General features: G+C 30.5%; 1 protein-coding gene across 3 annotated transcripts in view; it reads left to right on the forward strand.

Moving 5' to 3' along the window:
• The first annotated feature begins 215 nt into the window (after window positions 1-215).
• The window catches only part of SI (sucrase-isomaltase), a 111,146-nt gene continuing 98,954 nt past the window's right edge, over window positions 216-12,407 (forward strand). For 2 of the 3 annotated variants that reach the window (XR_006270399.1, XM_043473833.1), the window contains exons 1-9: window positions 216-267; window positions 2,801-2,918; window positions 4,144-4,238; window positions 6,069-6,186; window positions 6,481-6,590; window positions 7,505-7,656; window positions 8,826-8,997; window positions 10,278-10,377; window positions 11,679-11,791. Coding sequence is in view for 2 of the 3 variants with exons in the window: in XM_043473833.1 (XP_043329768.1) it covers window positions 2,801-2,918; window positions 4,144-4,238; window positions 6,069-6,186; window positions 6,481-6,590; window positions 7,505-7,656; window positions 8,826-8,997; window positions 10,278-10,377; window positions 11,679-11,791 (978 nt within the window). In the remaining variant the exon portion in view is untranslated. Of the gene's footprint in view, window positions 268-2,800; window positions 2,919-4,143; window positions 4,239-6,068; window positions 6,187-6,480; window positions 6,591-7,504; window positions 7,657-8,825; window positions 8,998-10,277; window positions 10,378-11,678; window positions 11,792-12,407 lie in introns of those variants that run through there. The other variant, XM_043473834.1, reaches the window with a different exon arrangement.

Here is a 12,407-nt window from a genome sequence, read left to right on the forward strand (position 1 = left end):
GCTTCCAGAAATCAAAGACTATCTGAGAGCACAATTATTAATTAACCTAGATTCCCAGAGAGAGATTTACACAATGGTTTTCAGGGTTAAGTTTTTTTATGATTGCACATTGAACAGAAGTTTATTAAATACTGATAGGCTGGTGAGAGTGCAATAAAACTTTATGAGTAGCTCAATTTATAGCTGAGCAGTTTTCCCTGATCATTACTTTGGCAGCCTTACTCAACTGTGGTACAGCAGAGCAGAAAGAACAGACTATGAAATAAGGTAAGTTTAACTATCATATTTCTTTGTTACATTTGAGTTTTCAAGTAATTGTGTGTTCCTTTAATTCATGTTAGCAATATTCCTGTCTATCTTCAATTGTTTAAAATAGCAATGATAACATATTTTCATTTTCCATGTTAAATGTATAGCCCCTTGTACTAAAACAGGAAAAAACATTTCTAAAATTTTTTAAAGATAGAAGAATATTTTCTTTGCCCAGATATTCATTAAAAGTGTCAGACCCAAGTAGAATGATAGCAAGTTTAGTTGAATTGCTCTATATAGATGAAAATAAAGATAAAACATATTTTGAAATTTAGAGAAATACTGTAGGCATGATAAATATATATTTAAGAAAAATATATGCGGAATGGAATGCTACATTTATAAAACACTTAAATCTTTTCTAGCTAATTTTTTAAAGATCAGTCATAATTAGTGATCTTTAAAATTAGTAATAAGTATCACTCATTTTGAAATAAATATACAGAGAAAGGGCATCAGTATACAATTTCTTCAAAAATATTTTGCTTAAAATTACTGCAATCCAAAATACAATTACTGTAATTACCACCTACAGCTTATGAACAACTTTAGTACTGATCATTTATAAGTACTCATATAAATAATTTAATTTTGGTGCATTTTTGTTCTGATTTATTATTTTGTTCTGATTTATTGTCATTGTAATTTTGGTACATTTTGTTCCAATTTACTTAAATTAAAGAGGGTTAGCTTCATGAAAATATGCTTTTTTTTAAGATTTCCCTTAACAAAAGAAAAGAACAATCATTTTTACTGGCTTCTTGATCTCAAAATGAAATTAGTGTGAGAGTTAAACTTATTTCAAGTTAAACATTAAATGCATTTCTGTTGTTTCTCACATAACATTGAGCAACCAGGATTCATTTTCTAAACAGCCTTTTAGATCATGTTGCTTTATTTAAATTTAGCTTACATTCATTCAAGTTCTCTGAAGATTACTGATGCAGTAAACAGCTTACATATCTATAATGGGAAATCATAAGCTAAAATTGAATGCTAAATTTTAAACTTTCAATCATAAGGTATAATTTTAAAATTGAGCTTATACTTATTTGATGTTAGGATCTGAACTACTTTCATGATTCTTGCTATTAGGAATGTAACAATACAATGGAGGAAATTTACGTGCGTGAATAATTGCAATAGATATACTATATACTGTTGTAAAATGGGAAGAGAATAGATTTAACTCTTTCTAAAAGTAAGAAAACTTTCACAGATGACATAGTATCTGAACTGGGCATAAATTGGAACTAGAAGAGCAGGTGTGGAAGAATTGAAGAAAGATTAAACAGCATGTACTAAGACATGTTATCCAGAAAAAAATATTTCATTGTTGGAGATAAGGGTAAAATTCTGAAACTTTTCCAGAGGTAGAATCATCAAGACTTGTTGAGTGATTTATTGTGGTAGAAAGATATGGAAGAGAGAAAAAATGTTTTTAGATCCGGACGACTCAGTATATGAACTGACATAGATAGAGGAGAAAGGGCGAGTATAAGAGGGCAAAAAGAAAAATTGATTTTAAAACCAGCAATTTATAAGAGCACTTACTGTGAAAATTCTCAATTTCTATCTAGGTATATTCCACTGAATTAAAACATATAACAACAGAAAATATAGAAAAATCATGGAAGCTTAAAGACAAGGAAAGATAGATTATGATCAAAACTAAGTTAAACAAATAGGCTTTAAGATAATTACTAGAGAAGAACTCTTCCCTACCTACATTTAGGCACCTCAGGATGGTAACTCAAATACATAATGTTATCTGAAATAAATACATTTTTGATTTGAGAGTCTGGTATATTTTGCTATTTGAGAGCGGAACTTGGCAATCATGTAGTTTAAATGCTTTTTTTAAGCAACAACTCCTAAATATATAGCATATATATGTGTGTGTGTGTATGTATGTGTCCTGTATATATGTATTTTCTACACTTTATATGTGTATTCTTTTATATGTTTTTATTTATTTGCCCCATATTTACATTTATATCCTTTTCCACAATATGCTTATAAGAAAGCAGTGCTGAAATTGCAAAGCAATAGTTATAGAGGGAAGAACTGGGGTTTTTTGACTTTGAAAAAATAATCTTTTCTCTAAGCCTGAAGTTCATAAAATAAAAGCGTCTCCCTCATACAGTTGTTGTGGAATTAAGGAACACAGTACAAATATAAGCTTTCCTTGACTTGAAAAACGCTCTGAAGAGAGAGCAACTAATCCCTCTTGGAGATCTTTTTCGGTTTATATTTTCATTTCAGTGTACTACTATAATGTTCATCACTAATTCTGTCTTTTTACTTGAAATTGCATGTGTTGTTTACCCTTTTGCAAATATGCGTTATTTTAGATTGTAAACTGTTAGAGCTGTCTGCAGCTCTGCTTGCGTTTTGCTTAGTAGAAAAAAATATGTAATTTTATGATAATTATGGTCACTTATTGTCTATTCTACATTTCAAATGTATATTCTTTTTCTTTCTTTAGATGGCAAAGAAGAAATTTTCTGAATTGGAAATTTCTCTGATTGTCCTATTTGCTATAGTTACAATAATAGCTATTGCCTTGGTTGTTGTTTTAGCAACTAAGACACCTGCTGTTGAAGGTAAATAATATTGAAAATACTTATACATTATAGTGAGGTTGAGATAAAGTTTACTCCATAATAATTATGGATCTTAAAAATAATCTATAATCTTTATGAAATCTATATGAGATGAAATACTTGAAGAAAGACCTCAGGTAAGTTACAGTTACTCCAACTATTTCAATGAAGTGTCATTGTAATTAAGAAATCCATATGCTTTGATGTTAATGGCCTTGCTTTAGAACTAGAAAATAGGCAAAAGAAACAAGATATTAATAAACAGCGCAGTAATCTTCTATGGTTACCAGTGAGGTTCTTCTAACTAGCGGGAAATCTCATTAGTTGGGTTTTGCTTTAGCTTTCAGACACTTGCAAGCGGGGTTAGGAAATTTAAGGGGATAACCTCTTTGCCATAGACTCTGTTTTTTTTTTTAAAAGAGTGAGGTCATGTGAGAGAAACAGAGAGAAGGTGAAACAGGCTTGAAGTGTTTATCATTTTTCCTGAATATTTATATCCTAATTTAGAGTTGATGCATGCTACTTTCATCCACCTGATCTACTTTTCCTTTCTTCATCATTCTCTCCTGATTAAACCAGAAGTGGAAAATGTAATTCAAATTATCTTCTAGTCTAACAGTGGTTAGTGTTTTCTGCTGCCTCTTGTCTTGTTTTATCATCTTCTAGTAAACTGAAAGCTTGCTACATTATGAAGCAATCAAATTTATCTTCCCCATCTCTGGTTGCTGGAAAGTCCCTCTCTATTATATCGAGTTGGGATTTTACTTTTTTGCTATTCTCTTCTTTCTCTTCTATTTATGTATCTTCTTCCTCCTAACCTTTTTTTCTTCTCTAATTCTTGTCTCCTTCTCTGCATCCTCTCCCCATATATATTCTCCATACATATTTCTCCATCTTCTTTCTTCATCTCTAAAACACAGTTTGTGAGTGCGGTGCAGGAAACATTTTGTTTCCTTTTGAGTCTACCTTTTAAGACCTTCTGTGAATGTACTTTGATTCTCTTAAGGAACAGTCAAAGGGCTTTATATAGTTTTAAATATTGTTTGGATCATTTCCTTTTGGTAATTAGAACTTGAATTTAGAGGTTTCTTTTAAGTTTAATTTTCATTATATATATATATATATATATATATATTTGTGTATACTTTCAATGTATTTGTTACTTGAAAACTTGAAAAGTAAATTTAAAACCATGTTTTGTTTTATTGACTTGTTTCTTTCTCAGAAATCAGTGATACAACCCGAGGCACATGCCCAAGTGTACTGAACGATCCTATCAACCAGAGAATAAACTGCATTCCAGAACGATCTCCCACACAGGTCTGCAACCAAAGTCTTTTATATTTTTATGAATAGGTATATAGTATGAAAATCATATTAAGATAATCATCCAAAATTGGATATATTCCATATTTTTAAAAGTATAGCCATTAATTAGGACACATTTCTTTTTATTTATGTGTGAACAGATGAAAGATAATGGAAATTACTGAGCCTGCTTTTCTGTACTTCAATTCAAATTAGCAAGTTAATATTTTTCCATACTTAAAATGCTATTGTTAAATTTATAATTCATCATGAAATTCTATCCTCTCAAACTACTGATTAAAAAGTATAACCTCTGATAAATGTAGAACTTTTGAGAAAGAATATCTACACTCTATTAAAGTGTTTGTAATGATGACCTTAACAAGAAGAATCTGTGGAAAATAAAGTAACATTGATTCTTTTAACTATTTTTTAATTTTTAAAACCATTTATTTTTTTATTATTTGAAGAGAATAATTCAACTGGAGAAAATTAAGTGTAACTAAATGGATTCGCTTAACCCTAAATTGACTCTTCCTTGGTCATTATAACTTGTATGGGATTAAAAGGTCAATGAGTGAATGAGTCTATGTGTGTATTCCCATTTTGTGATGTTTATGTCAAAAGTCACACATACTTTAGATTCTGTTAGGTAATGACCCTCCAAAATGCTCAGTCCCATTAAACTATCATTTTTTGTATGCATGTATGCATGTGTATGTGTGTGTGCATGTATGTGTGTGTGTGTGTATGCGTGCTCAGTAGCTCAGTCGTGTCTGACTCTTTGCGACTCCCTGGACTGAAGCCTGCTAGGCTCCTCTATCCATGGGGTTCTCTAGGCAAGAATACTGAAGTGGGCTGCCATATCCTCCTCTAGGGATCTTCCCAACCCAGGATTGAACCTGCATCTCCTGTAGTTCCTGCATTTACAGGCAGATTCTTTACCATTGAGCCACCTGGCAAGCCGCTGTGTATATGTGTATCTGATGCCGCTTTAATTTGATGTTAAAAATGGGAGAGAATTTAACATGTGTACCGTTAACTGGTAAACATGGAGATTTAAAAAAAAATTTTTTTTCAAGGCAAATAGCCAAGAAAAAGAGCTCACAAGTATTCAAATTACGAAAATATGTTACACTATTACATTTAAATATTAAGTAGATTTTTTATTATATCAATGTTAAACATAGCATCACCATGTGACTCAAAGTTTACTGTATACATATATAATTTTTCTTTCCTTTCATGTAATCTTTCCATATAGATCATAAAATTAAGGAGAATTTGTTATTTTACTTTATACATTAGATGTAATGGCAGCCACTAGTTGCAACAGCTAGCATATGAACTAGTTTAAATCATATCAAACTAATAATTATCTGGAAATAATGACCTTAAACATTTTACCTAGGCTTAAATTTAGGACCATATCCTCTTTATAGCCTCACTTGCAACTTGATACATAATTAGTACACAATAAATATTTTAGTTCTTCTGCACTGACTACGTGGCAACAGAACAGACTGTAATTAATTATCTGGAGGGCAGGAATCTTGAAAATAACATGATTTTACAATAATGTGTATTCATATGTAAATTTGATAAATCGCAACTCAGAACATCAATCTCTGATGTAATTCAATTCATCAAATATTTACATTTCTTCAAAGTGAAAGGAACAAAAGAATAAATGATATTTTAGTACATTATGTATTTGAAGAAATGTTTTTTTTTAATATTCATTCAAAAAACTATTGGAATGAGTGAATGTTTGAAAAATAGAGACCAACACATATGATAACAGTACTAATTCTATGATCCCTTTAATAAATGTTTTATCAGACACTTTGTGCAGCTCGAGGTTGCTGCTGGAGGCCATGGAATGATTCTGTTATTCCTTGGTGCTTCTTCGCAAATAACCACGGCTATAATGCTGAGAAAATAACATCAACAAATGCTGGTGAGAAGTGTTCTATCCTGGTGATCCAACATATTTTAGGTTGAATAAAAAAAGTATATTTAAAATTTTTCATTGGAAACATATCTTAAAATCAAATAGGAACATGTACACAAGAATGTTCAAATTTGGTATGTTAAGAACTTATTTTTTTCATGATTCTATCTTCCAAATTAAAAAAAGAAAAGGTTATTTGTGAGACCTACAATAAAATTAGAAAAAATATGAAAATATTTAGCGATTACTAATCATTATAAATAAAACCATAATTCATACAATTTTTTTTTTTTCTTTAAGGACTTGAAGCCAAATTAAAAAGGAAAGCTTCACCTACACTCTTTGGAAATGACATTAACAGCGTTCTCCTCACAATTCAAAATCAGACACGCAATCGTATGCGGTTCAAGGTTTGGTTTTTGTTTCCTAAAGAAAAGTTAATACTAAAGAGCATGTTATGAATATACCCTGTAACCCACCAAGATATTTTCCCTCTTAATAAATGCCTATTCCAAAGAAAAGAACTTATTGGACTAGTTACTCCACTTCTCTGAGACTTCTACTCAGATAGAACACAAGAGCTAGTTCCTCTGGCAGTAGTTTTTAGAGAATTTAATAATATATTCAGCGTAAAATATTTGATACAGTGTCCTGAGAAGAATTAACACTCAATAAACTGTAGTAATTTTTTAAATTGAACTACAGACTGTGATAAAAGATTAGTTTAGAATTTAATTTAAGGAAGCTGTTAATTGTTCTATATATGTGTGACACACTCACTAGTTCTTTTTACTGGTATCACTTCTAGTCATGATTTTAAAGAAACTAATTTCTGCTTTCTCTACCAAATTGTTTGCTAGTATGGTCTTTTGGATTGGCAGTAAAAGCCATGCATCCTTTGTGCAATATCTTTTAGCAACAATTTCACAAAAATTGTTTTTTAAAACAAAATTAAAAATACTTTCATGACTTGTTAGTGAGTGATCATCAAAATAATAATTAAATTCACAAAAATCTACTATTTAAGAATTAACATTTAATAATAGTCTCATGATTTTTTATATTGGTCAATTAAAATTTTATTTGATATAGTACCTTTATAATTAAATAATTCTGTTAATTCTTTAACAGTACTTACAATTTATTCTTTGCATAGCCACTCAACAATGTTAAAGTTAAGTTTATGACTAGATTAATAACTCATCTATAAAATTACTAAATTTATTGTTTTGTATTTGGAACTTGCATTTAATATTTAGTTCAGAACTGAAAAATTCAGTAACAGTTTTGAATCAAATAATGATAATTTAAAATATCTTTGCAGATCACTGATCCAAGTAATAGAAGATATGAAGTTCCTCATCAGTTTGTAAAAGAATTTAGTGGAACTGCAACTTCTGATCCACTGTATAATGTGGAGGTTATACGTGATCCATTGAGCATTAAAATTTCTAGAAAAAGCAATAATAAAATTTTGTAAGTAATTATCTTACATTTATGTAAGTCTAAATAATTGGTCAATTTTATTGTATTATCATAGAACCACAAAAGTCTCATTTTTAGGGTGTTTTCAGAAAGAATAAACTTCCTTCCAAAAGAGGGTGGGTGTACATGTTTTCAAATATTATAATATCAAAGAAGCTTTAATTTCTTACGGATGAAATGTACCAGAATATGAATGGAAGTATAGAATGGGCCAACCAAAGTTGAAATGAAGAGCACCACTGATACAATTTTAGCCTTGCATATATTTTACATACCTAAAAAATCTTATATGTCTTTTCCTTGTTATATCATATTCTCTCTCAATTGGTAGGATCAAATAGTTACTATTCAGAGAGGGACACATTTCCATAGTATTAGAGGATTTTTCATATATGTGTATGAAATTAATTGAATAAATTTACACATAATAAATTTAAATAACCATATATGATAATTTAAATGTTATCTGAATGCCTTCATTATAAATGTATTTTGAGGGACATTTCTGGCAAAAAAGTTAGTAATTTTCAATATTGCTGTTCTTGAATTTCCAAGAAAGGTTAATTGGATGATTATCAGGACTTAATCTCAGCAATTACTTTTCTTAAATATATTTTAATGACTTGAAGTTGATTTTATGTTAAATCACAAAAGAAATGCTATCTGACATTTCTCATAGTTTATATTTGATATATATAAAACATGAAACCTTTCTTTTTCAGGAAAAATGATTTTGAACTTCATACATGTATAGAGGTATAGAAACCAATATAGTACTATATTTTAAAACTCTGTCTCTGAGTCAAAGTCAAAACTGGGTTTGAAATTTGGCTCTGCTGCCTACCAGTTTGTCACCTTGAAAACATGAATAAATTTGTCCAAATTGTGCCATCTGTGAATGAAGTTTATCATAATGGTTGTACTTTAGTATTGTAGTAAAGATAAAAAGAGAGAAATGTGTGTGAAGAATAATATTGTTGATAATGAAGCCAATTGTGTTGATGAAATTAACAAGTTTGGTACAATTCATGTGCTCCTAAGAAGTAATCAGAGCTAAAGACTGACATATTTAAAATGAAATATTCTGGTTCATAACATAGATCCATATTTAATAGAGAATTTTATATATTTTTAGCTCTTTTATTTATTTCATGCTACAGGTTTGACACCAGCATTGGTCCCCTGGTATACTCTGACCAGTATTTACAGATCTCAGCCAGACTTCCCAGTGAATACATTTATGGTCTCGGGGAACATATTCATAAGAGATTTCGTCATGATTTATATTGGAAAACATGGCCAATTTTTACTCGGGATCAACTTCCTGGTGATGTAAGGAACTATCTTTCTTGTTGTAAATGAAATAATTATATTCGACAGGAGATAATTCTAGCCTTTTTGAAATCATCATCTTTTTGTTGTCAGTGATATGTACTCCAGAAGCTTCTTTGCTTTAGGGATGAAGATTCATATCAAAGTTCTAAATTAACTAAATAAGTGAACAACAGATTTTATGAATATTTTAAAAGGTATTTCCAATTTATGAATGTTTTCCTTTGACTTTTCACTTTTATATTTTATCAATCACTTTTCAGTTACTCTTGTACTTACACTATCTAGGACTAGTCATTACATAAGAACACTTCCAAACACTTACCATGTTCGACATGGCTTTGTGTGTGTGCTGTCTGTCTATCTAGTGGACATCATGTCCTGCATCTATACCTACTTTTTCCTCTTCCATAACATGATAATCTTTCTTAGTTCACATATTTTTTCCACAAGAAGTTAGTTCTTTATTATTTATACATATCATTAATAGCTCATTTGATCTCACCTCATAAGAAAATTTCCCAAACTCCTCCATGCAGAATTATTCTTTACTTTCTAAAACTTTATTCATATTTTGTTATGACACCATCACAGCTATTATTTGTATATATATATTTCTGCATTTCAAGAGTATGAAGTTTTTTATGACAAATACAATAGCATTAAAAAAACTTTTTAAAATCGATTCATGATTGCTTTGAGTCAAATGTTACTGATTTTAAAAATTCCAGTGCTACTGAAATGAAGGTCGGTTGTTTTAAAGATCCTCATTTGGTGCACAAATGTTAATAAATTTTGCTACTCATCAGCTCTCAACATCTATACTGAAAAAGTTATATGAAGTGGACATCATCTTGGAATTCCGGGCAATACCTTGGGGCATACCTGAGACATGATATATAAACATGCCCTTATCCTATAAAAATGCCATTGCCCTATAAACATGCCATTCCTATCACAGATAGCTTATTTTTTAGTTGAAATATAGTTGATGAATGGCTTATTAAAACTCATTTAATCATCATAAAGCATAAAAGAAAGCTAAATAATCTATTAATAGCATAACATATTGTTATATACTTATATCTTAATGTATTAATAAGTAAAATAAGTCAATGCCTTTTGTGTTACAATGTTTCATATGGTATATATTAGAGACAATTATTATAGAATATAAGGAGTAAATTACAGAAAAAGGTAGGAATACATAAAAGCCATTTAAGTATACTTTTTATTTTAAAGGTATTTTAAGTTTTAACTTTCAAATTCATGCCTTATAGAATAATAATAATTTATATGGCCATCAAACATTCTTCATGTGCATTGAGGATACTTCCGGAAAGTCATTTGGTGTTTTCTTAATGAACAGCAATGCAATGGGTAAGAGTAATTTATCTGATAATATGTTCAAATGAGACTTGAAATGTTTTAACTGTTTTATTTATTCCAGTCATAGATATATTATAGCAGAGTAAACTTTGTTGCTAGTGATTTAGAACATGAAATTATTATAAGCAAGTTTTATAGTTAGTGAGGGCTTCCTTTGTGTCTCAGGTAAAGAATCTGCCTGCAATGCAAGAGACATGAGTTTGATCCCTGGGTTGGGAAGATCCCCTGGAGAAAGGAAAGGCTACCCATCCCAGTATCCTTTCCTGGAGAATTCCATGCACAGAGGAGCCTGAGATATGGATTTTTGTGTGTCTGTGCTTCTGTTTTGGGGGAAGTATGCTATATTATGATTTACAGGCACTTCCTTTTCCCTCCAGAGCAACATTGAATGTATCCATGTAAATGATTATTCCCATTCCCATAGCCTTGATTGTTAAGATAAATTCATATGCCCTGCAGATTAAAAAAACAAAGGTCTATATGGGGATAAAAAGATAGAAGAATCATATTTCAGTTTATCATAACTCAAGTAATGTAGAACTTTTTATTTTCTAATGTTGTGAATAATGCAATACCTATATTTGATAGATGAATCAGTGACAATTAAAAAAATACAAAAATAATCATATTCCAGCAAGAGCAGTGCTCCATATGGTTATTGAGACAATTACTATGTTTAACATAAAGAAAAATTAAAACCTTCATAGTTTTATTTTATAGAAATCAACACGTGATATGATCTTTCACAGAATCTTCAATTAAAATAACTAACTGAGATACAATTTCAAAAAGAAATAACTTTTATTGTAAAAGGACTGATCCTTTATTCCCTGCTAAGCAGTTTCTAGGTAGCTTTTGTTAACATCTGTAAAAGGAATATCTGGAATAACTTATCATAAACCTCACATATGGTGTCATTCCACTTTTCTCCTGTATTCTTATCTTAAATATCATAAAGTGAAAGTGAAGTCACTCAGTCCTGTCCGACTCTTTGCGACCCGTGGACTGTAGCCCACCAGACTCCTCCATCCCTGGGATTCTCCAGGCAAGAATACTGGAGTGGGTTGCCATTTCCTTCTGTAGGGAATCTTCCCGATCCAGGGATCGAACCCAGGTCTCCTGCATTGCAGGCAGACGCTTTAACCTCTGAGCCGCCAGGGAAGCCATTAACAATTAAAAAGACTCTAAAATTATGTGATTAATGTGAAGTATTTTAAGTAGACATTGCAATTATTTTCTCATTATGTACATTTTTACTATATACATATACTTTTCCAATTTTTGTTTTGTAGAGATTTTCATCCAGCCTACTCCAATAGTAACTTACCGAGTTATAGGTGGAATTCTGGACTTTTATATCTTTCTGGGAGACACACCAGAACAAGTAGTTCAACAGTATCAAGAGGTGTGTTGCAGGTCTATTTTAAAATTTTTTTCTACCATACTTTTCTTTCATCTAACATATTGAAATGATTTTAGCTAAGCTATTGGAGGCCTCTTAGCTGAATATATTTTTATACCTTACCATCTTTCAGATATGAGAGGATACTTTTTGTTTTTCTTGTACAATGACTCCTAGATATATTTAGATGTCTATATTTCTGATAACAAATTGTTTCTTTCTTCCAGGCAGCTGAGTTCAGTATTTGGATTTCTTTGAGATGTTACATATTAAACTATGACCTTATTTGATGGGATAAAACAAAATGGGGTATCTTACCTTCATTTGATAAGAATTCTGGAGGCAACTGAGTTTAAAAAAGGGCTAGTGATACTTGCTGTTAATTTACAGTAGATAAATCCCAGTAAAATTGGCTCTGACACGCAGATTTAGAAGGGCAGATTTTGAAAACATAGTCTGAAGTCTTATACCTTAAACATACTATCTAAACAACTTTCATTTACCTATTAAGTAACATGCTATTATATGTGAGCCCAAGAAGGACTTTAGAAAGGTGAGAAATCAGGACTTATTTTGAGCCTGATTCTAAATGTTTCTCCCATGTAAATTGTTATTTTGT

The sequence above is a fragment of the Cervus canadensis genome, chromosome 7, assembly GCF_019320065.1.
Source record: "Cervus canadensis isolate Bull #8, Minnesota chromosome 7, ASM1932006v1, whole genome shotgun sequence".
Taxonomy (NCBI): Eukaryota; Metazoa; Chordata; class Mammalia; order Artiodactyla; family Cervidae; genus Cervus; species Cervus canadensis.